The 27,886-nt window shown below is 45.3% G+C and overlaps 3 protein-coding genes across 3 annotated transcripts; 2 read left to right on the top strand and 1 right to left on the bottom strand.

Annotated features, from left to right (window-relative positions):
• The first annotated feature begins 366 nt into the window (after positions 1-366).
• Positions 367-921, top strand: LOC108086362 (sarcoplasmic calcium-binding protein, beta chain-like). The gene is made up of 2 exons (XM_017183262.2): positions 367-524; positions 591-921. The coding sequence occupies exons 1-2, from the start codon at positions 375-377 to the stop codon at positions 705-707; spliced, it is 267 nt and encodes an 88-aa protein (XP_017038751.2). The 5' UTR covers positions 367-374; the 3' UTR covers positions 708-921.
• Positions 922-5,037: 4,116 nt separating this feature from the next.
• On the top strand, positions 5,038-5,595 carry LOC108096102 (sarcoplasmic calcium-binding protein, beta chain-like). The gene is made up of 2 exons (XM_017197479.2): positions 5,038-5,198; positions 5,265-5,595. Exons 1-2 carry the CDS (start codon positions 5,049-5,051, stop codon positions 5,379-5,381), a joined length of 267 nt encoding a protein of 88 aa, XP_017052968.1. The 5' UTR covers positions 5,038-5,048; the 3' UTR covers positions 5,382-5,595.
• A 15,091-nt stretch (positions 5,596-20,686) lies between these two features.
• On the bottom strand, positions 20,687-22,411 carry LOC122320679. Its single transcript, XM_043208837.1, has 3 exons — positions 21,822-22,411; positions 20,936-21,140; positions 20,687-20,771 (listed from the first exon to the last, which is right to left on the bottom strand). Exons 1-3 carry the CDS (start codon positions 22,393-22,395, stop codon positions 20,687-20,689), a joined length of 864 nt encoding a protein of 287 aa, XP_043064772.1. The 5' UTR covers positions 22,396-22,411.
• Positions 22,412-27,886: the final 5,475 nt, after the last annotated feature.

Below are 27,886 nucleotides of genomic sequence, written 5' to 3'. Positions count from 1 at the left end.
ACTTGGTTCCCTGCTGCTGCACCGATACCTTATTATTTAAGCCGCGGAGGCTGTAGCGCGCATTGGCTCCCGAAACGCGTGATTCGATTTTTACCTGATTGCGGAGCGTGTGGCTGCTCTCTGCGTCTGACCGGGGTAAATTACTATGAGTTTCATTTAATGTTGATCCTTTTATCAAGGTAGCGCGAAAATTTCTTCCCAACAAATCGTTTTACCGCACACTTTGTGCAATACTTTCTTAATAGCGACAAATAAATTTTTTTTGGGTTGTTCACGGCCAAAATTGCTCCTTAACTTAAAAAAAAAACAATTACAGCAAAAGTAACGGCTATAAAGTCTATATTTAATTTTAAATTTTTTTCTTTTTATAGGCCATGAGGGCATTCATTGAATCGAACTTTAAACTGCTTGACATAGACAGCGATGGAATTGTTGGAGTGAAAGAATACCGTTATAACTGCATAACTAGAATAGCCATCGACGACATTGCCCCAATTGACAAAGCCTTTGAAACATTGCTAAACGTGAGTTGGCTTAAAAAGTTACCTATAATATAACAACTTTAAAAATATGTTGCTTTTTCTTTTTAGGACGATGATCGGAAATGTGGAGGTCTTTCGCTAAACCGGTACAAAGAACTTTATGGTCAATTTTTGGGTAACACAGCTGATAATCATCTGGCAGTGAATCTTTTTGGACCTTTATAAATATTCTTTTAAAATTAATTATCTTCGCTGTTGTTCAACTACTATTTATTAAGATGTATTTGTAATTACTATGACTTAAAATTTATTATCACATAGCAATAAAACATTTATATCATTTTGCGTAGAATCGTCAGATGACCAGTTCGTTAACTTTAATGTTTTATAGTTAGTTAAGTACCTTTGCTCTCAGAAGTTAAATATAGGTTATGATGTTGATTTGCTCTCCTTGAAAAGGCTCTTAAGTTATAAGCCTCTCTCTCGAAGCCTTATTGATTTCAAATGTTGTGTTAAATAAAAACTTATTATAAATATAGTTATTAAAATAAATGAATTAAAATGGCGGCTAGGAACAACGCACTTTCTTCGGAGATGGTCCGAAAGCCACAAATGACACGGAGTGCGGCGCGTCTGTATGCCGCCCTGCAGGAGCGGCCATATGTTGGCGAGGTCATGACCGGAGCCCAGATCGGTGCCGCATACATGATTGTGGATTTCACCACACTGGCTAGAAAGCGCCTAGTCTACTGTTTTGGCCCGTTAACATTTCCTAACATTCTAGCTAAGGACGTGGCAACTTTAGCAGCTTTATTGCTCGTCACTTCTGGATGGAACTTGTACGTAAGCCGGTGATCCAGCATTACGCCAAGGTAACTAAGGAAGGGCTTGCACCGTACAGTAGTCCTACCCACTATTATTTGGGCGGTTTCTACCGCCTTCCTGCTGCTAATCAAGACGGATTCCGTGTTGTGCTCGGCGAGCTTCAGGCCATTAGCACATAGCCAGTGGGAAGCTACTGCGACGACAGCAATATCGTCTGCGAAGCCAACGATCGTAGCTCCTTCAGGGAGCTGTAGGTTGAGTATTCCGTCGTACATGCAGTTCCAGAGGGTAGGACCCAGGACCGAGCCCTGAGGAACACCTGCTGAAACTGCATAGCTTCGACGGCCCTCCTCAGTATCGTAAGAAGCTGTCTGTTGCTAAGATACTCTGAGACTATGTCCACCAGATAGCTGGGGACCTATAAACGTCTCAGGGCCGAAAGTATCCGCTCCCAGTTTGCTGTGTTGAATGCGTCACAAGGCAGTATTTTTTGCTACCACCTCGCCAACGTGCTCCCTGGATTGCCTCAGAGGCCAGTTTGTGCACCAGCCCGATCGCGTCTATGGTGGAGTGCTTCTTCCTAAATCCAAATTCATATTGGGATAAGCCCGGACCCTCAGATAGAGCTACTTCGATTCGGTTGCAGATGAGCCTCTCGTATATCTTTGCAACTGTGTTAAGAATGCAGAGTGGTCTATAGGCCGCAAGGTTATCATTTTGATTGCCCTTGGGTAACAGTACCAGTCCCCGCATTTTCCAGGCTTCAGGGAACGTTCTCTGAGCGAAACAGGCATTGAAGAGCCTGACGAAGATCTCTAATCTCTCCGTCATTATGATCTTTAATGCCTTGTTAGGAATCATATCTGGGCCAGGGGCCTTTTCGACTTTGATTCTCTTAACTTCAGCCAAGACTTCTGCAGCATTTTTGAACTTGGAAATGTTAACACTTTGTAGCGGGGAGGGTTCTTGCTGTGGCTGCAGTGCTACACTCGGCGGGAAGAGGTGCGCCACTATGTTGCTGAGCTGCTCAGGACATGTTGGGGTGGGCTGGCTGAAGGCTGCCAACTTTCCCATTACCAGCTTGTACGCTGTACCCCAGGGACGTGCGTTTGCGTCATCGCATAGTTTTGCGAAGCATTGTTTTTTGCTCGCGGAGATCTTCTTTTTAAGAGCCGACCGCAAGGATTTGTAGAGGCGTTGGAGTGAGGCGAAGTTCGGCCTACCTCGAGACCGCATATATTGCCTTCGTGCCTGGTGGTACTTCCTGCGCGCCTTGGCAATGGCATCGGTCCACCAATACACCGGTGGACACCCATTACCGCCATTAGTCGCTTTCTTTATGCATATCGCATTTTCATTGGCGTTCTTACGCTCGTCATACGCGAGGCCTTTCATCATTGAGATCAGGGCTTGCGGGTCGAGGGTGGACACTCGGAACCCGGTGGACACATTGGTGTTTTTGCGTTTAAATCGCCCGTCTCTTATTTCCATGGTGATGGCCCGATGGTCACTACCGGTATATATATCTGAGACTTGCCATGCTGACGTTCTGGTTAGGGTTGGGCTCATAAACGTGATGTTTATCACAGACCCCGTTCCCGCCTTCTCATAGGTGTTGGCTGACCCTGTATTAGCGAGAGTGAGACCTGACCGGGCAACAGCGTCCAACAATATGTGGCCTCAATGGTTTGTGAGGCGACTGCCCCACTCCGTTGCCCAGGCGTTGAAATCGCCGGCAATGATGATGGGGTGTCGTCCTCTGGCGTCCTCCAGAATGTCGTTTACAATGCTGCCAAATGTCTGGGAGTCGACGCTGGGTGCAATGTAGCACGAACAGATGGTAAGGCTACCCACCTTCACCCTGACAAAACCTCTGCCTGAATGCCGGCATTGGATCTGCAGTGGTCTCGGGCTGCAGCTCCAAACTGCTGCACCACCTTGGGTGTTCTGAAACCAAATGCCATCGTGCTTACTTGCGTATGGCTTGCTCAAAATGGCCAGGTCTATTTTTAAGGCTCGCACCGTTTGTGCAAGCAAGTCCTGAGCCGCTCTGCAATGGTTCAAATTCAATTGGAACCATTTCCCCTTTGCTTTGAGAGCCTGCTGGTAAGCTGGACAGCTTCTGCTAAGCGTGTGGTGCTTGCAGTTTACACCATGGGTTTTTGCGCATAGTAGGCAGCGTGCCTCTTTGCTGCGGCTTTTGGACTCGTGATCGAGTCCACCGCAGTTAAAACACGCTTTGGACAAATGCTACGTTAGTGCAAAGCCATGTGATCAAATGCGAGGCATTTATAGCATCGCTTTGGCTCTACTGTTTTCGCACCCTACAGTGCGCCCAATCGATGCGGATTTTTCCGTCCGCTAGGATCTTCTCCGCAAGAACGGGGGGGATGTTCATCTTAGCTATGAGCGTGCCCCCGTAAGCCTTCCTTAGTTAAGGGATGGCCGCTGGTGGAAATCACCCTCATAGTTGGCGAAAACCGCCTGAATAATATCGTCCTTCGACGAAAACTCTGCTATGCCCCTAATCTCAACGTGGACTCGCTCCTTCAGTTTCTTGACCACTGCCTTATCAGACAGAGTCTCTTGCATTGCCTTCTGTAGTTTGGATGTGGCTGGGTCGGCCGTTTTTATCATTTTGATGAGGAGCTCGCCCCTGCCAGTCATTCGAATGCCTTTGACGCAATTATTGTGTTTCTTCAAAGTTGGGTTATTTTTCACCTAATTTTTCACATCTAATACTTCGGCATACTGCATGCCCTCGCCACACTTGAAGACTAGTGCGTCTGTGCGTGGAGGGAATTTTTTCTGCTGCTGCTTTTTTGGCTGCTGCTTCTTCGGTTTTTTGGTAATCGTCGACCATTTTTCCGCACCCTCCTTCGTGCCTTTGGCCGCATGGCTCGGCGGAAGAGGGCCGGAAATTTCCTTCGCTGCACTAGCGTAGGTTATGGATTTCAGCACCTTATTGCTTGTGCCGCAAGGTTGCGGCACCTTCTTCCTTTTTGGCGCTGAGAGCTTACCGGCTCTAGGGCTCTCACGTGACCTCTTGGGTGTGGACTTTTGCTCACTCGGATTCTTCGGAGCCGTCTCCAGAATTCTTAGCGCTGACTTTTGGAGGGCGATGACTTGATGGACGAGTTCCTTCATAGGAATCGTCACCATCACCCTCGTCTTACCTGGCATCATACTATTCAACTGGGATAATTTCTCCCCGATCGCGCCAATGACTCCGTCTATGTCGCCATTCGCGATAAGCGGAGCCAGGTTAGAATTAGTGTTAGTTTCCAGGAACACTACAAAATTAAGAAATGCACTGGATTTAAACGATCAAAAATATAAGAATTCACTTTATTGTTACTTGTCCTGACTTGGTTCCCTGCTGCTGCACCGATACCTTATTATTTAAGCCGCGGAGGCTGTAGCGCGCATTGGCTCCCGAAACGCGTGATTCGATTTTTACCTGATTGCGGAGCGTGTGGCTGCTCTCTGCGTCTGACCGGGGTAAATTACTATGAGTTTCATTTAATGTTGATCCTTTTATCAAGGTAGCGCGAAAATTTCTTCCCAACAAATCGTTTTACCGCACACTTTGTGCAATACTTTCTTAATAGCGACAAATACATTTTTTTTTGGGTTGTTCACGGCCAAAATTGCTCCTTAACTTAAAAAAAAAACAATTACAGCAAAAGTAACGGCTATAAAGTCTATATTTAATTTTAAATTTTTTTCTTTTTATAGGCCATGAGGGCATTCATTGAATCGAACTTTAAACTGCTTGACATAGACAGCGATGGAATTGTTGGAGTGAAAGAATACCGTTATAACTGCATAACTAGAATAGCCATCGACGACATTGCCCCAATTGACAAAGCCTTTGAAACATTGCTAAACGTGAGTTGGCTTAAAAAGTTACCTATAATATAACAACTTTAAAAATATGTTGCTTTTTCTTTTTAGGACGATGATCGGAAATGTGGAGGTCTTTCGCTAAACCGGTACAAAGAACTTTATGGTCAATTTTTGGGTAACACAGCTGATAATCATCTGGCAGTGAATCTTTTTGGACCTTTATAAATATTCTTTTAAAATTAATTATCTTCGCTGTTGTTCAACTACTATTTATTAAGATGTATTTGTAATTACTATGACTTAAAATTTATTATCACATAGCAATAAAACATTTATATCATTTTGCGTAGAATCGTCAGATGACCAGTTCGTTAACTTTAATGTTTTATAGTTAGTTAAGTACCTTTGCTCTCAGAAGTTAAATATAGGTTATGATGTTGATTTGCTCTCCTTGAAAAGGCTCTTAAGTTATAAGCCTCTCTCTCGAAGCCTTATTGATTTCAAATGTTGTGTTAAATAAAAACTTATTATAAATATAGTTATTAAAATAAATGAATTAAACTTTCGCTAAATATTTCGCAACAAAATTTTTGGGTGGAGGGGTAGCTTAGTAGTAAATACGCATTTTACTAACCCGTCTAAAGAAATAAGTTTAGCCGTTTATCGTACACAGCCTGCACAACTGGACAGAATAATTGGTTTTATTGAGTCAATACAATCATACCCAGGTTGCCGGGTCGTCGGCACTGCATGTGTCTTTATAAAGACCCGCCCTCTATCACGTAATCCGGGAACTTCTGTGGGTGGATCTTTTTTTTTTGGCGCATCTAGCACCCAACCACCAATGCTAACTCCGTTGCTATTTCCAGCGTTTCCAGCAACGGTTGTCTGGTTTAAGCATCGGCTTTCCCTTCCGGAAACTTATTTTGAGTTATAATGCTACAACTTGCAACTCTTCTGTTTGGCCACTTAAACTGCTGTTTAGCCACGTCATGTGATCATTGATCAGTTACTACCCTGAAATGGTATCCTTTCAGAAACGAAGGTCCAAAGGTTCAACTCGACTATGAGATAACCTTTTCGCCATCCTCGTTTTCAGGCTTAAGAATTGCCAGGAAATACAGAGTGAACAGTTTCTCAAAGTATGGACAGGCCAGCACTGGGACCGCCACCAATCTTTTCTTAACTTGGAACACATTTTGGTGTACATACAAACTACGTGGTCCAATATATAGTTGATGCGTGGCATCGAAAACGTGTTTTTAATGGATTTCGTATTAATTTCTCTAACGTCGAGGCTATGTGTCTTTTATCTTGAAAGTTTTTTACACCCCATCTTAAGTAGTTCCTCCACCTTCTCGTTGATCTCTTCTATATTTTTGGATCCACTGTCACTTACAGCTTTCCATTGTGTCTTATTTTTACCACCATACGCAGTTGGTGTCCAGCACATTTGAACTCGGAGTCGATTCATATCAGGAAATTGTTTTGAGGACTGCATTGTACAGATGACCTTGTACTCCAATTTAAGCGGAGAACGGGCGCTTATTAACCAATGTAGGCTTCTTGCTTTCTATTTTAATTGTGTTCTTTTGGCTGTGCTATCAAGGTGAACTCCAAGATAAGTTTCTTCAGTTGTTTGCGGATTATGAATGTTGTTCAGAGATGGTGGGGAACAAGTTTGTCTGTTTAGGGTTAAGTTGACGTGTTTGCTCTTTTGCTCATTTTGCTCTTTCTTTTCTAAAGGCTCGAGATGAGCTGATAAATGTTGTGTTGCTTTTATAAGGCAACTAGAACGACTAGAATCGGCTAGCATGCAGTATCTTCAGCAAATGCTTGTTCTAAGCCTGGTTGTTGGAAGATCTGCTGTGTAAACGCAGATGAAAGTTTTGGCGACATCCAACAAAACTGCGGTGCAATACTCTTGACTTTCAAATATGTTTCGTATCTCGAAGGTTATTCGGCTTACTTGTTCAATGGTTCCGCGTTTTTTTGCGGAATCCGGATTGGTGCATTGGGATGCCATTATGGCACTGTAGGTGTGGCTCTGTACATATTCATATTCATGAGCAGCCTCTTAAATACTTTTGATAGGCACTGCAGGAGACTGGCCTATGTGACGAAGACTGTGACTTGTCCTTTTGGCTTTATGGATCATAGTGAGGCCAGAGGTTTTCTATTAAGAAACCGCTTTGGATATCGATGTGTGTTGATGTAGCTTGTATACAAGCTCTAGCTACCATTGTGTTGGTTATAGTTATCAGCATTTCTTCTACGCTATTAGGCAATTGTGTGTTTGCAGTCATATGTTGGCTATTAATTTCTGGGCGTTGGTTTAGTGTTTGTTGCCCCACTATATCAGCAGTGGCTAGATGACCTGTCAGCTTAGAGGATGAGGCGTAAGTCCCGTTGTTTTTATTTAACGCCCGTGCAAAAGAAACTCCCGGGGTCGTGGTGGATGGTTTATATGGAGAATTGTTTCGTATTATAGAATTTCGAGCAGCAGTCATTTGTTGGACTAGTCGACTGTTCAACTCTTTATACACATGACAACCAAAGTTACTACATTTCTTGACAGAATGGTTCTGAGTTTAGGCCTCAGTTCGATGTGCATCCCCATAGGCAACGCAGACTGCGCGTAAAGCGCTGTAAGTTATCGTCTGACCGCAATCTTGCCTTGATCTATTGTACCCCCTATCTTAGCTTAAAACTTACCCATCAACCCGGTTCCTCCGATAAATCCAAGAAGCTTTGTTGGGTCGATGCTTCCGGAGGTCCCAAGTGTTACGGACCGAGAACCGAGGGTTCTACATCTCTACATCCCAGCCTTGGCTGGGTAGTCTGAATTATGTGTAGGGAGGTTTCATCCTCGTTATCACAGAATCTGCATGTCTTGCTGTTCACTATTTCTATATTACATAGGTGACTCATTAGTCTGCAATGTCCGGTTAGTAATCCGGCACTTACCCTAAGTTAATTCCTCCCTAGTGGTATAAGTTTCTTGAACCTCTTCATGTCATAATTGATGATAAGGCTTGCCTTTGGCCTGTGGTGCTCTCCCAGCAAGCTTGCCTCATATGTTCCTCTTCTTTTCTCAGATAATCTTTGATTGTGTGTCTGCCTACGCCATAATAAGGCTCGTGACCTATAAAGGGACGTTCCGCCCCTAGTTTTGCTAGTTCGGTCCCGGATATGTCTTTATGTCTTGGAATCCATCTTAGTGACAGCCTGTTGCTGCTGCCCAGAAGGTTTATTATTGTTCTCACTTCTCGAACCTGCTTCGAGGTGATCCTATTACTAGAGAGTGCAGTAATTGCCGCTCGACTGTTCGAGAGGACTGCAATGTCCTTATTTGTGTACCCGCGCTCCATATTGAGCTCCGCACACCGTCCTATGGAACATACCTCAGCTTGGAATATGCTGGTGCATTGGCCTAAAAATTTATGGTACTTGATTCGTGGTCCTATTACTCCAAGGCCAGTGCCTTGGTGTGTTACAGACCCGTCCGTATACCATGCTATAGTGTGACTCGCCATGGAGTGTACTTCCTTCATGGTGGTCCATTCTTTCTTGTTGCTCAGATGAGCAGAGAAATTCTTTTCGAAGATGAATTCTACTGTCATTTCGTCCCTGGGGTGTGAACTCAGGGGAAATTCGACTAGTAGTTTTGCAGCATCCCTAGAGCTGAGGATGCGGTCACTGCCATTACCTCAAGAAGTGATTCTTAGTAGGGTGGCTTTCCGCTGTAACTCTACTACGCAGTGTAGCAGAGTGAGTTCCATGAGAACTTTCAGTGCCGCAGTGGGGCAGGTTCTCATTGCTCCTGTCATACATATGCATGCCAGTCTTTGCAGCCTTTGGAGCTGTTTCTGTGCGGTAATGAGTCTAGCTCTTTTACCCCAGGCTACTGACCCATATGTGAGTATTGGCCTCACAATTATAGCCATCTGATGATTTGGGGTGAGGTCACCCAAGATTTCCCTGCAATTTTCCAACAGGTGAAGAGAGCCCTGAGGCACTTATCCACTGTCTTTTGCATGTGGGTTGCAAACGTTAGTCTCCTGTCGAAGGTAACTCCGAGGTACTAAACTTCCCGGCTTATTGCTACCGGGGTACCTAGTAGCATGATTTGTCTCATTTTCTGTTGTTTGTACTTCCTTGTAAAAGGATCAATGACTGTCTTTGCGGGGTTGAGGTTAAGCCTAACTTCCCTGCACCAGTCTAGCGTTATCTTGAGTCCGAGTTGGACAATATCGCAAAGCTTTTCTTTAAATTTCCCTTTGGCTACTATTACTATGTCATCGGCATAGCCCTGGCATTGTATTCTTCTATCGGCGAGTTTCTTTAGTAGTTCATCTACTAGTAGGCTCCACAGTAAAGGAGACAAAACTCCTCCTTGCGGACATCCTCTGCTTGTGGCAACGGTCATTGTGCTGTTGCCAATGGTCGCCATTGCCTGCCTGGAGCTTAACAAGGCTCCAATCCACCTTCTTGTTGTCGCGTCTATATTCCTTCTGGCGAGGGCCGCTAAGACAGCATCGTGGGACGCATTGTCAAAGGCTCCCTCTATATCCAGAAAGGCGCAGATTGCAACTTCTTTGTTGTCCACTGCCCCTTCAAGAGTGTGACAAAGTTGGTACAGTGCAGTGTCTTTTGAACGACCTGCCCTGTATGCGTGCTGCGTGGGTTGCAGCGGACAGTCCTTAAGAACTGTGCTCCTAATATGATAGTCTACCAGCTTTTCCAACGTTTTAAAGCAAAACGAAGTTAAGCTGATAGGTCGGAAGGACTTTGGGTTGGTGATGTCTTTCTTCCCTGCTTTGGGGATGAAGGCCACCCTAGCTCTACGCCACGCTTTTGGGATGTGTCCAATTGCTAGGCTGCTTAGCATCAGTCTCCTTCGGCGGGTTAGGAGTAAATCCAGTCCCTGCTGCAGGAATGATGGAGAGATACCATCTAGACCAGGTGACTTAAATGGTTGGAAGATCCCAATTGCCCATTTAAGTCTCTCCGGAGAGACTAGAGACTTGGCAATTGCCAGTCCTCTGCGCTTGGTCTGAGGTGTCTTGGAGTGGACGATGCCTCCATTGGGTTGGACGTATCTTCCGCCAGGGGTGAGCTCCCAGGGAAGTGTGTTTTAAAGAGTAAAGCTGGTTTATCCCTGTCGTCGGAAGTGTAAGAATTGTCACATTTCCTCAGGGCTATGTTACTTTCTGGTGCAACTTTGGCCATAGCCTTGTGCAATCTTGCCCCTTCACCAGCAATGCTGTTGCCTCACAGAAGTCTCTGTAGTTCTTCCGTTTGGCCTTCCTGATCTCTTTGTCGTAGAGCGTCAGGCTTTGTTTATATTGTCCTCAGTTATCCTCGCTCGTTTTTGCTCTGTTGAAGAGCCGGCGGGTAGAGATTCTGAGCCGTTCCAGGTTGGCGTTCCACTATGGGGCGTCTCTTTCTGCTTTCCGTCTGCCAAGAGGGCAACTGTCCTCAAAGGCATTGGCTATCTTCTTGCAGAGGTTATCCACTGCCTTATCTAATTCTAAGGAATGTCTGGGTATACCTGACGGTTCGTTAGAGAGATTGAGCTCAAGAGAGGACTTGAACCAATCCCAGTTTGTTTTCTTGGGATTCCTTTTGGGGGCGTCCTTGTTGAAGTCTAATTCAAATCTAATGATTCGGTGATCCGACATTGATTCCTCTGGCGACACATGCCATTTCTTAATAAGTGGTCCTAGAGACCTGCTCATCAGAGTTATGTCTAGGACCTCCTCTCTTACTCTAGTAATGAATGTCGGTGTGGACCCGACATTACCGATTTCTAGGCTACTATTCATAATGAATAAGCTGCTCACCTCTGTTGTTGACGTCGGTGCTTCCCCATATCACGTGATGTGCATTGGCGTCACACCCGATGATTAGGGGCATCTTCTTCCTCCTGCAGCATTCCACGAGTCCGATGATTTCCGGTGGTGGGCATGCTGCATCCCCAGCAAAATACGCCGATGCTATGACGATCGCTGGTAACTTTCCTGTGCCGCTCACCGTTACCGCGACACAGTCACTGCTTAGAAACTCTGAAAAGATATTATAATTGATATCTTTCCTTATTAATATGCATGCTCTTGGGTGTGCACCCCGTTGGTCGCATATTACCTTTGATTCCTTGGTGTACAGGACTTTAATGCCCTGATTGTATCAAGGCTCCAGTATGAGAGCTAGCCTAAGATGTTGGTTGGTGAACAGCCTGGCCAGGACGGCTGATGCCGCCTTGGCCCGGTGTTGGTTCACCTGGGCTAGCTTCGTGCTGCTGTATGCAGCCATCATTGGAGCGGATGCTCCATCTTTAGTGAAGGGGCGGGTGTACCCCTTCACTGTCATCCGTCAGAGTGACGTCGGCCTCCATCTCGTCGTTATCGTCCAGAAGAATCGCATGTGCCAACTCCTGGGAGGGCGTACGATGCTCCTCATCCTCTCTCCTCACATCCATAACGGCGCTAGGGTCCTCCTCTGTACCCATAGGCTCTTGTGGCTCGTCGAGGGATTCCTCGATCTCCACTTTGCCACCTGTGGGACCAGAGGGCGCTCCTTCTGCTGCGGCCATCTTTGCCGCCTTTCTTAGCCCACTCACCGTGACGGTACCGAACATAAAGTTGAGCTGGTGCCCTCTAGCTATGATCTCGTCTCGGGTGAGCTGGTCGATCCCGATGACTAGGAGTGCCCCGCCTCCGTCGTTCTTCCGGGAGACCACCTTCCAGCCATCTGTCTCCAGCCTGTTCTGGCGCCCAAGCATCATGAGGAGTTCCTCATTGTCTCTTTCCGCGCTTCTGGGGCAGAAGACCGTGACATTGAATGCCGCGGGGATGTCTTCTCCACCCTGGTATCTAGGGGCACGCCCTTGCACGTTCTGAGCATGGGCACAACGGCCCCCTCAGCCAGTCCGCTGAATCCGGCCCAGGCAGTCGATAAGGAGGTATCCTACCCTGAAGTGGATGCCTCAAAACGCGACTGCCGTGTCCCATGCCGACGTGATTACGTCGTCCATAATAGCCTCCTCCAACTCGAAAAGCACTTTTTGGCTCAAGTGCACCTGTGGGTACTCCTGCCTCTTGGCAGCCTCCGCATAGGAGGTGTGTGTGCCAGTGAGAGGTGCTGTGGAGATGAAGGGTGGCTGCTTCACACTCCTTTCCTTCGCCTTCGGCACACTGAGTGTGCCAGCAGATGCCTTAGGGGGGCCTACGTGTTGCCGCCGCCTTTGAGGTGCAAGGCTCCTCAGGCTTAGGGCAGGAGGGAGGTGCCTTAACCTTTTTGGCGCCCTCTGATTTCGACCTTTTGGGGTGTCCGTGGGAGGGGTGAGGGTGCTGTTTCCCCTCTTGCTGGCAGGTGACTACTTGCTGGTCGTGGCTCCTTTGTCTTCCTCAGTGCCTCGTCAGGTGTCATGCCCTGCTGGAGGTATCTTTGGTACCATTTTATTTTGGACCCCGGCAGGCCTCTCTTGTTGGGGTCGTCTAGGCCTCCAGGTTGTCCTTTGGCTGGAAGGACATCCGCTTTCGTTTCAGGCCTGGTCCTCTGTCCAGCCGCGGGGGGTGGGCGAAGCAGCCGGGATGGTCTGGGACAGTTGACCATTGTAGGGAATGTCCCACATTCTGCGTCCGTGACTCACTCCCGGCGGTGGCTGCGCTCCTGGGCGGTCGCCACTTGCCTGAACCCTCCGTGAAAGAGTGGGCTATTTGTTAATTCGGGCCCCCAGCCAGGCTGACTATCGGCACGGGTCGGATGACACCTTAGTCCGGCACAGGAGTGAGATTGTGGGAAGGAAAGTTGGTAGGTAATTGTGAGGGAAGAGGGGTGTTTAAGGCTACAATTTGAAGACGGCCAAACAAGCGTCTTATCAGTACACCGACTTCGGTGTACCCGCTGTTTGTCCGGGGTTGCTTATAAGCTTGCGCTTATTCACAACTAACCTTATGAATAAGGCCGTTCGCAATCCGCAACCTGCGACCCGCCTGGTGGTCCCAGCTAAGCCCCCTCTGGAACATCTTACTGGTTCTCAAGGAACATCGAATATTTGGACTCAAATTTAAAAATCGCGAACATTTCGGTAGGAAATGGTCCTTACTATTACATAACAGGCATACAGTAGGATTTGGGGTCGTAGCAGAGGCAAGAATTGCATTTGAGTGGTATCTGTGCAAGTTTTTTCCCACCTGTTGGCCTGGTGTTTGGATTACCAAGGCTTGATCCAGGTTCTCCATCATCCTGCACCTCTTCTCCAAAAACGACTCCATGGCAGTCCATGCTGGAAGCTTAGCAATGGGCAAGGTCTCTTCCCATCTTTCTAGCGTCCGCTGGTCCAGCTTGTGAGCGACGATGTGAATAAGAAATCCGTCTAAAATTTATTACACACCGTTATTTGTTAATTCAGAACACGTCGAATTGGCAGCTGTGGCCCCAGCAAATTGCAATTTGCGTTGAGCCGCCAAGCCTCGATTAAGCTTAGCCTCCACATCCATTACGACTTTCGAGAACTCCATCCTTGTGTCGGCCGTAAGCTCGGCTAAGTCCAGCCTCTCCAGCGCTGTCTAGGCGGAATCAAACGCTAAGTTCTGTGCCTCGATCCTCTTTAACCGCGCATGAATATCGGCTTCGTCAAATTGGTCGATATTGTTGGCCACTAAATAATTTTTAAGCGCGTTGACTTGCCGCAAAATGGATTGCACTTTGGCCCGAAAAAATTCAATTTCATTTGGGCCATTTTGGGGCTGACTCTCGTTCACCGAATTTTGCATTTTATTAATCACGAAAAAAAAAAAAAAGTAAAAAGTAATTTCTGAACGCGTCTGCTATGCACGAAACACCCTGTGGTTCAAAGCCCGAAAATGTAGAGCACCAAGCGTCGCCAAAAGATTAGGGAACTTTGTTTTGTTGTTGTTGTTCTTGCATAGATTTTGCTCGAATAGCAACAGCGAAAGAACTGATAAACACAGCGCGAAATGTACAAAATCAAACGCCCGGCTAAATGCACTTTGTATGCACGTTTGTGTGTTTGTGACCGAATGTCCGCAAACGACGACAAATGACAAAATGTTTAAGCGATGTAAACACAAACGAAAATTCAGTTGCAGACTCCGATTAAAACGAAAATGTGAACGAATATCACGTCGGGGTCACCAAAATGTTTATGGGGAAGAAAACGAATATGCCACCCTTGTAAGAGACCAAACGCACGAATAGGTTTAGTTAATTAAAATGTATATTTTGGAGCTGCAACTCTATGTTTTCGTTTTCTATCTTTGCGCGAACAATGTATGCGAGTTAAGTAATTGCTTGAGTGAGGTGAGATAAGTCGAAAGCGCGGCTTCTTTATACTGTCGTTCTCAGGATTATAGATAACATAGATAAAACAAAGAGAGGCTTGAAGAGCGGCTCCTAACTCCCTACACCCATGTGCATCAAATTAGGTACTAGCTGTCTGCTCCGAACAATCGCTTTTTCCGCTCAATTTTACCTATATACAGTTCGTTTCATTTAGATAGGACACTTAGCTACTTTTATGGTTGATCCCTCGTAGCGAAGACAAAAATCATTGAAGACTATTTTTTTTAAGTTATAATCTTTGTTCTATAGCGATTCTAAAACGCAGTTACATTTTTTATTATTGCTTTCCCCATTTTTTTATTTGAGTTTTTGGACTACAGCATGGTTTTCTGCATGCTAAAAATCGTTTCATTTGGATAAGACACTTGTCAGTAATCACTTGTGTAAAGTGCGCAGTTTGTTTAAAACGTTTTTTTTTTTTTTTTCAATCTGATGCTTTTATTGATCAAATGAAACTAAAATAAATTATATTTTATAGCACAGGACATGGTGGAACTGGAGGCCCTTTTCACTATAAACCGCTTATCTCGAACGTTTAACTTTTTTTTTGGAGCCCTTTATAATTTTTTTTCTTTATAGTTTTCATTATCTGACAATAAATCGTGTACAAAATTTCGCGATTTTTAATATATTCGTCGCGATTTGGCTCACATTGAGGCCTGAGTCCAAATATGCATTTTTCCCCCATCCATTTGCCCATCTTTATCCTGGAGTACCGATCCGAGGCCTATTTTAGTTCCATTTGATCAATAATAGCATCAGTTAAAAAAAAAAAAACGTTTTAAACAAACTGCGCACTGTACACACGATCCAGATCCAGCTCTGTTCGAAGTCTTTCGAAAATAACGAATGGCGAATCTGAAAGTGACGGAAGTTGGCCTTCTTGGGCCACGTGATTAGCAGTAAAGGAACTCAGACGAACCCATAAAAAGTTACTGCTATCAAAATCCCCCGTGATCTCAAAGTACTTTTTTATACAACCTTCTCTATTAAAAAAAGGCCGGAAATTAACTTAGGGTCCCGATCAACAGAACAGCGGCCTTTAGATTGGTCGGTACCAAGGCCACGTATCCCTGATGCGCATTGACATCAAATTAATGAAGTTTAAGGTGTCCGGTCTGCGATCGGAGGCTTTCTATGGGGAGGAGCCACCACAAGCCTCCCATGTGCGATGCGCTTGGCGGAATAAAACGTCACAGAAGCCCTTGATGGCCGTATGTTCCCATCGCAGACTCCTTGACCGCTTGCATGAAATCGCGGGATAGCAATTAGGGTTGTCGAAAATTTTGTCAAAAAATATGATAATATTTTAAATATCATATAAAAACATCGATAATATCGATATTTCCGATATGTGGTGCTGGGGGCGTCCGACTTGAAGGCAGCAAAAACTCCGGGTGGGCAGCGACGGCTGGGGGTTTTAAGCTGTGGGGGTGAGAGAAACACGAAAAGTAAAAACTCTAAAACTTCGATTATGGCGCGGACCGGCCGGGCGTTTATTCAGACGTTGACGTATTGGAACTAATTTAAGCTATTCTAAGCTAGGCGCTTGGAGAGCCTGGACGGCCGAGCGCGACATGCTCCAAGCTTCGGGAGAGGGAGAGTGCGGTGTGGGGAGAAGCTCCGGGAGAGGGAGAGCGGGAGAGGACTGAACGTCCCGCCCCCCTTGCAACCGCTGGCGTTGCAACATAATCAGCCCTGGTTGCAGGCGCCGGACAGGATCCAGCCGAAGATGGTCTTCTGGGCTACTGGCAATCCCTCGGCGACCAGGTGGAATCCTGGTTGGATGACCTTGGCGTAGACATCCGCACCCAGGACCATGGAAATCGACGCCGGCAGATAGAACCGCTTGTCGGCCAGCGGAAGGTCCTTGTAGCGGCCGACGACAGATGAGTCGATCGCTCGGATGGGGGTGCGGACGCCGACACCGGGTTCGATCTTGAGGACGAATTCCAACGCAGCTCCCTCGACGACTTTCGATCGGAGGATCGCCGTGCACACCCTTTCCTTTCCGACATTGGTGGTCGGCAGACGAAGGCTGGACGCCAGGGTGGCGTCGATACAGCTTTGAGGCGAGCAGGGGTCGATGAGCGGCACGGTGTCCACAATCTTCGGACCCGCCTCCAGGGTGACCAAAGCCGTTGGAAGGACGTTGACGACGTGGTGCTGAAGAAGGGTTGCCAGCGTCGGAGCAGCGCGCGCTGCGCGAGTCGAGGGCTCTGGTGTCGAGGATGCTAAGCGCGGTGGAGAAGCGAGCGCTCTGCGAGTTGGCGGATCTTGTCGGCGCGAACGCTGCTGAGAAGCGGAGCCCCTTTTGGAAGGCTTGGAAGGCTCGGTGATGTGGAGCAGCGTGTGATGCTCCTCATCGCACGATCTGCACCGGTCACCGCTACGGCAGTCCCCTTGCGAATGCTCGTGGGCAAGGCAATTTGCGCAGTACTTATTAACAAGAACTGCAGCTTGAGGAACCTCTGGCACCTCTTTAGAGGGTGGATCCCCCTGCAGACTCGGCACCGGTAGGACTGCGTGCCTCGAGTCCGCCTGCTCTCTAATGCCTGAGCGTTGGTCTTACGCGGAGCCATTGCCTACGGGTTTTGGCGGTGGAATATGAAAAAGAAAAAAAACAAAGGAATATGTTTTATAATGGAATGATTCGGGGCTTACGGACTACGGATAACGACGTTTGGATTACTGGGTAGAAGTTTGGGGAGCATCTCCGGGAAGGAGAACAATTTTGGCTTCTGGACGCCGGACAATGCCGCGCGCCGTCCGGATGTCGACTGCGCGGACATTGCCATCGGCTCCAGGAAAGACGGAGTCGATTCTACCGAGTCGCCACTCATTTGAGGGCAGATTGTCGTCTTTGATGACGACCATGTCCCCGACACGCATATTCTCGGTGGGACACTTCCACTTGTTGCGCTTGTGGAGCTCTTTAAGGTATTCATCCTTCCATCGAGCGCGGAATTGCTGATGGAGCGCTTTCAAGTGTTGCCACCGGTTCAATATAGTCTTGGATTCCCCCCTTTACTTCGGGCTCCACTATGGATAGAAGAGGGCCGCCGACAAGAAAGTGCCCTGGTGTCAACGCTAGAAGATCAGTGGGATCCTCTGACATGGGAGATAGCGGTCTGGAGTTTAGACAAGCTTCAATCTTCGCTAGCAGAGTAGCAAGGTATACTTCCGCGTAGCTGTGCATTTATAAAACAATGCTTTGAAGCTCTTGACACCAGCTTCCCATAGGCCTCCCATATGGGGTGCTCCTGGCGGAATGAAATGCCAGTCGAGCTGCTGATGACTATACGCATCAGTCACAGACTCTTTAACGGCCTGGAGAAAATCTCGGGACAGTAATGTGGCAGCGCCAACAAAGGTCTTCCCATTGTCCGACTGCACTTGGCGAGGACACCCTCTTCTGGATACGAACCGAGCGAACGCCGCAAGAAATTTCTCGGTCGTCAGATCTGAAGTAGGCTCCAAATGGATAGCCTTGGTGGAGAAACAAACGAAAACCAACACATACCCTTTCGTGATAAGACATGCTCTACCAGTGTAATTTTTTATATCGTGTACGTGAATGGACGGGAGAATGACACTCGTTCTCTTGGCAAATTTCCCATCATCTGGACTTGCAATCTCTTTTTGTAAATAACGCAGACCTTGCAGGCATTGATAACTGCCTTCACCAAGTTTTTAACTCTCGGAACCCAATATCTGGAACGGGTGAGACGTACCACCAACTGGTTACCTCCGTGTAGCGTTATGAGATGCGTGAACTTTACCAGAAGCCGAGAGAGTGAACATTCGTACGGGAGGATTATCGGATGTCGTTCATCGTAACGCAAACTTTCAGAGGCTGTGACGCGGCCACATGCCCTTATCAGCCCCTCCTGATCTAGGAAAGGGTTTAAGGAGAGGATCGAACTGGAAGGGGCACCGGAAGCTTCTGACTCAAACTGCGATACTCGTTCGTTAAATACCTGCGCTGAGTGCAGAGAATCATGAGCCGTTCGGCGGCGACAAGTTCCTTGGCCTCCAGACGGATCTCTGAAAGCGGCGATTGTTTTTTACACCGACTGATAAATCGCTGGACATAAGCGAGGACCCGCAAAGCTCTATCCAATTTGGAAAAACGATCAAGGAAGTCTTCGTTCGGAATATACGCTACGTGGGCTTTGACTGCTCGCTTTTCGATCTCGGTCACGGGTAGGTCGGTCCCCTGGCTAGGCCATTGGCTGCGTGGCTTTTGCAACCAAGTGGGTCCATGCCACCAGAGAGAACTACCGACAAGCTCTGGAAGGGCCACCCCTCGACTAGCCAAGTCAGCGGGATTATGTTCGGATTGAACGTGTGACCAGTTGGCTGCCTCTGTGGACTGAGTGATCTTCGTCACTCTGTTGGCAACGAATGTAGTCCAATGGCAAGCTGGTTTTGCTAACCACGCCAACACAATAGTGGAGTCGGTCCAGCAGTGGAGATTCGAATTCAGCATCGGCATGCTGGGAAGGATCGCTTCAGCCATTTCGGCAAGCAGTAAAGCTCCACACAGCTCTAGTCAAGGAAGCGGCACAGTTTTGACTGGCGCAACACGCGTCTTGGCGGTGAGCAGGTGTACCATCGTGGTATGTCCCATCTCTACGCGCACGTAGATTGCAGCGCCGTAGGCTTTCTGCGAGGCATCACAAAATCCATGATGCTCTAAGCGAAATTCTGGGCGAAAGGAAACCCATCTTGGAATCCGGACCTGATCAAGGATCGAATAACTTTGAAGAAAACTGTGCCACCTTTGGCACAGCTCAGATGTCAGCTTATCGTCCCACCCCAGCTCCTGAAGCCAAATCTCTTGCATAAAGATCTTGGCACACACAACAAATGGAGCAAGCCAGCCTGCCGGATCAAACAGTTTGGCGATTTGGGAAAGCACCTGGCGTTTTGTGGGGGAGATTTCTGTGGGTAGATCTGGGGGAACGAAGAAAAACTCATCGGACGTCGCTCTCCACCGTACACCGAGAGTCTTGGCTGTATTTTCAGTGTCGAGATCAAGGAAATCGCAGTTCAGAAGATGATCGGGTTGGATATGAGCTAACACCTCTTTGTTGTTGGATGTCCATTTTCTTAACGGAAAACCCGCGGAGTCTAGGGCATTCTGTAACTCTTTTATTGTGAGTTGAGCATCTTCAGCAGAGTCAGCTCCCGAAAGGACATCGTCTACATACATTGCACTACGAATGACATTGCTCGCTCTTGGATGGCTGAGCTGCACGTCAGTCGCCAGCTGTTGTAGGACTCGTATCGCCAGGAAGAGCGCACAATTAATCCCGAAAGTTACCGTCTTTAATTCAAAATCTCGAATGTACCCCTCGCTGTTTCGGAATAAAATGCGTTGGAACGGGGTATGCTTCGGGTCTACCCAGATCTGTCGATACATTTTCTCGATATCGGCACTGTATACGTATCGGAAATATCGCCACTTCAGAATTTGAATGGTCAGATCGGACTGTAAGACCGGGCCAGCATGAAGGATATCATTTAGACTGACCCCATTGTCTGAAGGGCTCGAGGCATTGAACACCACACGAAGCTTGGTGGTCTTACTTTCCGGCTTGAGCACGGCATGATGCGGAAGATAATAACTCGCAGAATCATGGGTAGGATAGACCTCTTTCATGTGGTTGAGATCGAGATATTCTTGAATAACGGTATCGTACTTAATTTTCTGTTGGCTGTCCCTTTTCAAACGCTGCTCGTTTCTTAAGAATTGAGCCAACGCGAAGGATCTGGAGTGTCCCAGGGCGGACTTTACGTTCTCCGGATCACGGAATGGAAGGCTGACGATATATTTTCCACTATCGTCTCTCGTGGTTGTCCGGAGGAAATTTTCCTCACAAGCCAAATCTGACTCTTTTGCCATTTTTATTGGCAGATCCTCCACCTCCCAAAACTTGGTAAGAAGTTGATCCAGGTTTGTATCGAATATATGGGAGATTCGCGTGGAGAAAGCGGAAATTTGCTCTTGCCTAGCAGCTGGTACTGGTCCGGTAAGGATCCATCCGAATATAGTCTCTTGACCAAGAAGAGAGCCACAGATGTTTGCTCGGGTGCCGCTGAGGAGTATGGAAGGCAGCAGGTCAGCCCCGATTAACACATCTATCTGTGCACTCTCATAAAACTTCGGGTCCGCCAAAGAAAAATCGGGAAGCTCCCGTAGGAAATGCTGCGGAATTGAACAGGACGGAAGTTGACCAGCTAAATGTGGAAGGACATAGGCAGTCGCGTCTAGCTGCAGGCCAGGCCTGGTCGGAGATCGAATTGAAAACTGGCAGAGTCTTTTGGATTCTGCTGCCAGTGTTGGGCTTAAGCCGGAGACTTGGGCTCGAATGAGCTGATGAGGCAACTTAATCAAGTTGAACAGCCTCTCAGTCATGAATGTTGCCTCCGATCCAGAGTCGATCAAGGCACGAGCTTTGAAGGTTGATCCCAGATGGCAAATGTCAATAACGGCGGTGCCCAACAAGACGGATCTATGACCCGTGGCAAAATAATTTTGCACCGTGGAGGTTGCGGCACTGGTAGTCGCTGGAGCCGTCGTAGTTGGTCTTGACCTGGGCGAAGAAGCTGGAGTTGGAGTCGAGGGCGTTGGAGACGCGTTACCTCGATGCAGTAGCGTGTGATGGCGGCCGCGGCATGTGAAGCAACTATGAGTGCTGTCACAGTCCCGTAGCTGATGTCCTCGTGCAAAGCAGTTCAGACACAGCTTTTTGCCTTTGATATAGGCGGACCGCTCATCGACAGACATCCGGAGAAACCGTGCGCATGTCCGCACTTGATGGTTTTCTCTATTGCACAAGTCGCACCCATTACCTCTGGGTACTACTCTAGCTTCATAGGAATGGATCCTACGTGCCGTGGAATTCGAGCCTGCTGCTCTGGGCTGAGGCTGACTAGAGCCTGACGGACGGACGTCATCTATGGCCTCTAGTGTCCTGTGACGCTCAGTGAGGAAATTATTTAACTCCTGCCAAGAGGGAACATCGACCTTGTTGTGGAGCGACTGCTCCCAGAGGGAATGTGTCAACTTTGGAAGTTTGGCGGAGACCATATAAACTAATAGGCAATCCCAATTGTCGGTGCTAATATCGCTCGTTTCTAAAGCGGTAAGGCAACTCTGGATGGTGTCTTGAAGCTCTCGCAAAGCTGGCCCAGATTCCTGAGTGATGGACTGCACATTGAACAGTATTTTCAAATGACTGTTTACTAACAACCGTTTGTTTTCGAAACGCTTAGTTAGGTTATCCCAGGCTGAGCGAAAACCATCGTTAGTTAAAGGCGACTTTGCCACAATTGTGTGTGCTTCGCCACTCGTTTTGGAATTCAGGTGGAACAATTTCTCGACCGGCGTCAATCTTGGATTGTTAATATAGATCGCCGTGAAAAGGTCCCTAAACGTCGGCCAGCGAAGATAATCGCCGGTGAAGACCTCGGTATCACACGGAGGTAGCCGACAACCTGAAGGAACGTAGGTCTGGGACGGATCAGCTTGTGTTTGGGGGGTTCGTGGAGCTTGCGCAATAAGATCCTCTATATTCGCACCACACCTTTCGTAGACGCCGTAGCAATAATTATATTTCGCTCGGAGAATTGGCAAGCTGTCAGCTGCACTGTCTCCGGCTGAAATCAGGCGTACATTGCACTCATCGTACTCTTTTTTGATGCGCTCCCACAATGCTCGGACCTCTTCGCGTCGGATATTTAGCATGGACATGCTCGGGGGAGTCGGCGACGGAGTGTTGCATCTCGCTTCGAATTCACTGAGTCGATCTGAAACCTCAATGAATTGATTCAGCGCAAGATCGGACGCAGCTAGAGCCATTTTTGTCTCGGAACGAGTGAGCCTTGCTTGGGGAGAGCGAGTCTTATTGGAAAGTTTAGGTGTGGGCGGCTTGACAACAATCTTCGGAGCTTTTGTTGGTGGAATGGGAGATCCCTTATTCGCACCTTCACTGGACATGCCAAAAAATGAAACCTTTTTTGAAAAACGAGTGTGCTGGGTGTAAAAAACAAATTTTAGACCTTTGGTATTTTAATTGCACTCTCGAAAAAATTGGTATTCAGCAGAATTTGCTTCGCTAAAAAGGAAACGGTCTATAGCGACGATAAATAGAAAAGAGATATATGCCCAGTGGAAACGGGGTATATTTAAATTGCACAGGAGCGAATATCAATTGCCAAAAAAAAACGCCAGAATAATTAAATATTTACTGTTTCGGATATGTAAAATAAAAAACGGGATTATTTTTTTGGTATGCTGGTATTTATTATTTTCTCTAAAGGAGTTAAAGAAAATATTACCAACTGTGAAGAAGACAGAAAAAACCAAAAAGGCTTGTTTATGCGGAGAATGGATGTTAATTATTTATTCAAAAAATAATTTATTTGCAAAAATTTATTTTATGAGCGATCAACAATGGTGAACCGTACGGAGTGACGTTCACACTTAAATTTTATGGAACCAGACAACGAAATAAAATTTTTTTAAAAATTATTTTATGTAACTGGACAAAATAAACAAATCAAATAATAAAAAATTAATTCCCAAGTATTTTGGTATTTTTAATTTAATTTGATTGCAGTATTAATTTTGTGTTGTTGTTGAAATTGGAATTTATTTATTACAGCTCAGAAATAATTTATTTTGTCTTTGGAAAAATTTTCTATGTTTAAGACCTTATGTCGTGTATAAAGCCCTTGTCGTGCAACGGCTCCCTAATGGGTATGGGTGTGTATGTATATGCAGTTGGGATGCTGGATTTGGATATAAATGTGTATATGTACGTATGTGCGTTCGTGCAGTTCGCGCTCACGCCAAAAAAAATGTTGGAAATAAAACACACTGAAACCAACAAAGTTTTCCGCGTCGGTGGTGGATTTTTATTATTTATTTTTATTTACACGGAGGCCGACGGAAAACTTTTAATGTTGGTATATTCTCGCTGTGGGAAGTAGAAAATATGATGTATGGATATATGGAATATATTTGGAGATATATATGGAATATATGATGTATATATGTGTATGTATATGTATGATATATGTTTGTATTTGTGGCGGAAAATTTATTTAAATTATTGCCGGCGGGTATGTGTTGAGCTTTCGATTTTTATTTAGTGGACTGTATTGGAAGAAAAGGTGTGCAAAATATTTAGCGTAGGAGTACAGTGAAAAAAAAAACACTTTGAAATTGGGGGCCCTTTTTCGGCAGAACACTTGGAAGTTTTTCACAGAAATTATTTTTTCACTGTTCACTTGGAATATTTTGCACACTTTACACTTTTCGTTAAATTTTGGAATTTACACTTTTCGTTAAATTTTGGAATTTTCACTTTTTATTGAAATTTTGCAATTTTCACTTTTTATTAAAGTTTGGAATTTTTGCTCTTTGTTAAAGTTTGGAATTTCGCTCATTTGTTAAAGTTTGGAATTTTGCTCATTTGATGTATGTATGTATACTTGTATGTACATATGTGTACGGTTTTAGTTTGATGTACGGGCCAAAGAGGAATTGGAAGAATATGGCGGCACGATCAAAGAAAAACGGAAAATGGAAGAGATCTTAATAATTGCCGTTTTCGGATTAAATCGGACTTGGATTTTTAGAAAAAATCATGCAGAAAGTCAAACGAAACAGTGTTTTCGAGTGGCTGACTGCAGACCGGCAAATTAATATATGTAGATCTTCGTACTTATCTTGAGCAATTTCGGGCGCTGGGTCAATCTGGCTCGATTGGATCAAAAAATGTGGTGCTGGGGGCGTCCGACTTGAAGGCAGCAAAAACTCCGGGTGGGCAGCGACGGCTGGGGGTTTTAAGCTGTGGGGGTGAGAAAAGCACTCGGCGATCGCGAAAAGTAAAAACTCTAAAACTTCGATTATGGCGCGGACCGGCCAGGCGTTTATTCAGACGTTGACGTATTGGAACTAATTTAAGCTATTCTAAGCTAGGCGCTTGGAGGCGCAGCGGAGACTTCTCGCGCTCGGGGAGTGGAGAGCCTGGACGGCCGAGCGCGACATGCTCCAAGCTTCGGGAGAGGGAGAGTGCGGTGTGGGGAGAAGCTCCGGGAGAGGGAGAGCGGGAGAGGACTGAACACGATATTTTTCGTGTTAAATAAAAAAATTTCCCGCCCCCAATAAAAAGACAATAAGTTTCTTTTTAAAAATAATAGTATTATTAAATAGTTTTTAAGACCAGTTTGCCGTTTTTAGGGATTTTAGGAATACCCTTTGGGTAATGTGTGCGTCTGCAGCCCTTGGGCAAGCTAAAATAAAGTTTTAGCTCCTTGTTCTCCGATTCGTCACTGTCATTTGCGATGGACTTGTTATGAAAGCTCTTAAAGTACTTGAAGTTATTTATTTGTTCGTCATCAGAAATCTGTAAGAATTTAAGTAGTTAGCAAGTGTTTTTCTTATTTTAGCAAAATTTTAAATGTTATAATATTACAATTTTTAGTTTTACGAGTTAATTAGTTATTACATTATAAAAATTTGTAATTTTATGACCTACCCTTTTTTCTTGGGTAAATATATCGGTTTCAATGGTTATGTCGAGAATGGCCTCCCTTACCGAAAGCGGTGTCAAATACATTTTTTTGAACCTAGGGTCTAAAAATGACGATTTCATTAAAATTTTATTTAGCTGAAACGACTGGAACCTCTTTTCCGAATTCCTTAAAAAAGCCTCCTTGGCTCGCTTTCCCTCGTCTGTTTCCATATTCAATTGTTTGATGCTGTTTTCCAAAATCGAAATAAGTGCAATCACCATGCTTACGGTGACGTACTGTTCACCGCTTATCTGCTCAGTGGCCTGTTTAAATGGCTGCAGGAGACTACATTAGTCGCTGCACACACTGAGCTCTAAGGCATTGAGCATTTCGGGTAGTCCCTTAACTCGTTCCGATCTTTGAATTAATAGCACTGCTACTTTGGTGGCTAAGCCTAAGAAGGACTCCATCATGTCTACACATGAAATTCAGCGGGTGTCTACGTTTTGAACCAATGTTCTTATTTTTCCTTCCGGAGTACCCTCATCGGCTTGAGCCTTTCGCAGTTGGTCCATCATGGCCGTACTATGCTTAAAATGCATGACAATTCTTTTAATTTTATCCAAAATGCTGGTAAATAAATAAATCTCTTTAATAGTATCATCTACTACCAAGTTTATGGAGTGCGCGAAGCACGGCACATGTTTGCCAGGCCCCAGAAAAAGTTTGGCAGCGCACTTCGTATTTGCTGCACTGTCGGTAGTGAGAGTGGTCCACTTGACTCGATCTATTTGAAACTCTGAGCAAGCTTCTTTCAACTATGAGGCTATATATTCACTGGTATGAGACTAAATTGAATGTGGAAAATATGTTTTACTTAATTATTGCTTAAAAAAAATTAGACACAAGACACGTATCGACAGAGCAGAAGACATACACGATAAACAATGGACCGCAAAACACATATAAAATACAAATATTTATATTCAAACTAACCTGCTCCATTCTTGTAGATTTCAGACATATTGAGTTCAGTGACTCTTTATAAAGGAAGTGAGCTGTGATTGAGAGAAAGGAGCGACTTGAGTTCGGAATGGTAACAGCGTCGCAGGTGAACGCCAAGTCCTCCACTTCACTCAACATCTTATTGAGTCTTCCCACGCAGTATCTATACTTCTCCTCAATCATTGTTGTTATCTGGAAAAAGTAAATATTTTTATAAAAGTCTATCATAATACATTAAACATTTTTATTAAAGACTCTTTAATACTTGCCTTGGCTCTGCAAGGTATTTTAAAGTGAAGCACACAGGTCTTCAAAAGTCCTTTTAGGCCTTCTTTTTCGACGCAGCGCACTGGCATGTTGCCTTTGCAAATCATAAAGACGATTGCCTCATTGATCTCCTTTGTCTTAAATCCTTCTTCTAAAATGAAAATAAAAGTAAGTTAAGGTAACAAACGCCACCGGCTCTTTCCTTCGATTTTATTGGTTTACAAAAAGGTAAAGTTGGGCTTTAGGGGCATTTGCTAAAAATGCTCTAGGAAATTTATTTATTTTTAAACGCTAAACTATCAGAAAAGCACCTGGTCGTAGCTTTAAAAAAAATAAATTTCCTAGATCATTTTTAGCAAATGTCCCTAAAGCGCAACTTTACCTACAAAAAAAACCAAGAGTTTTAAACATACCTTTAAAATTCTCAACATTCCTTAAAGACTCCGTTATCGTCATAACTTTCTCGAAGTTCATTGAGAGCTAAGAAAAAAAACTAATTAATATATAGTATGTTGTGAACGTGTGCGTGCGCGTTTGGCGCCAATTTTCAGTGGTATGTGGGTAAGTTACATATGCACACATAGACTCAACGTACATACATATCACAAACTTACCTACTTTTGCCCGCATTTTGCGAACACATCAGGATGCTTATTTTTTAGGTGAGAAGCCAGGTTGGTCGTATTCCCGCTTGCTTTTATGACTTTTTCGCAATATTTGCACTTCGCTGTCCTGTTTTTCACCATTGAATAATTTGATTTCACACTCATTTTCTTTATTTCGCGCTTGGATAAATGGATAAATTCAAGTGCTGCCACTTCAGAATTGAGAGTGACCGAAGACAAAAATATCAAAAAATATCAAAAATTTATATCGATATTCCGATATTTGGGCAACCAAATAAATACGACATAAATGTATCATTTTTAGAAAAAAATATTGATATATTGATATTTTGATGTATTATCAACAACCCTAATAGCAATGCTACTGCTCCAACGAAAATTTTGCCATTGTCCGAATAGACCCGCTGGGGAAAACCTCGTCTGGCGAATGCCGCAAGGAACTTTTCTGTTGTTAAGTCAGAAGCTGGTTCCAGGTCGATGGCCTTAGTTGAGAACCACACAAAAACGTACCCCTTCATAATAAGGCACGCTTTTCCCGTGTAGTTTTTTTTATTTGAAAAGGGCCTGCGTATTTAATGCCGGTGTAGGTAAAGGGCCTAGAAAGGGATACGCGGTCTATTGAAAGATCGCCCATTAGTTGCGTTTGCAGATTTTTCTTGAAAATGATGCATACCTTGCACTATGGTCCAAAAGTCGGATTTTTTGGCATAAAGTCGAAATTTTTATGTTAATGTTTTGTATTTTTGGTTTTAAATTCTTAAAATTAATACATCATACTTCTAAAAACTTAAATAATAAATCTTTAAAAGCTTCACTGAAGCTTTGTATTAGCTTTTAAAAGAATGCAATCGATCATCTGTTTAGGATTAGGAAATTGGCGCCAAATTCTTTTGTTTACGTTTGTGCGTGCAATTAAAAATTATCTGTCCA

Source organism: Drosophila ficusphila, unplaced genomic scaffold, assembly GCF_018152265.1.
Source record: "Drosophila ficusphila isolate 14025-0441.05 unplaced genomic scaffold, ASM1815226v1 contig_751, whole genome shotgun sequence".
Taxonomy (NCBI): Eukaryota; Metazoa; Arthropoda; class Insecta; order Diptera; family Drosophilidae; genus Drosophila; species Drosophila ficusphila.
Note: the sequence above shows the minus strand (reverse complement) of the source record. Positions and strands in the feature narration are given on the sequence as shown.

Excerpts from the sequence above, each read along its gene's own strand:
- LOC108086362 (XM_017183262.2), top strand. The coding sequence starts at position 375 with ATGAGGGCATTCATTGAATCGAACTTTAAACTGCTTGACATAGACAGC. Across the intron at positions 525-590 it reads CCTTTGAAACATTGCTAAAC|GACGATGATCGGAAATGTGG; the intron begins GTGAGTTGGCTT and ends TTTTCTTTTTAG.
- LOC108096102 (XM_017197479.2), top strand. The coding sequence starts at position 5,049 with ATGAGGGCATTCATTGAATCGAACTTTAAACTGCTTGACATAGACAGC. Across the intron at positions 5,199-5,264 it reads CCTTTGAAACATTGCTAAAC|GACGATGATCGGAAATGTGG; the intron begins GTGAGTTGGCTT and ends TTTTCTTTTTAG.
- LOC122320679 (XM_043208837.1), bottom strand. The coding sequence starts at position 22,395 with ATGGCTCTAGCTGCGTCCGATCTTGCGCTGAATCAATTCATTGAGGTT. Across the intron at positions 21,141-21,821 it reads CGATGGTTTTCGCTCAGCCT|CTTCTTCGCCCAGGTCAAGA; the intron begins GGGATAACCTAA and ends CTCCAACTCCAG. Across the intron at positions 20,772-20,935 it reads ACATTCATGACTGAGAGGCT|CTGGTCAACTTCCGTCCTGT; the intron begins GTTCAACTTGAT and ends TTCCACATTTAG.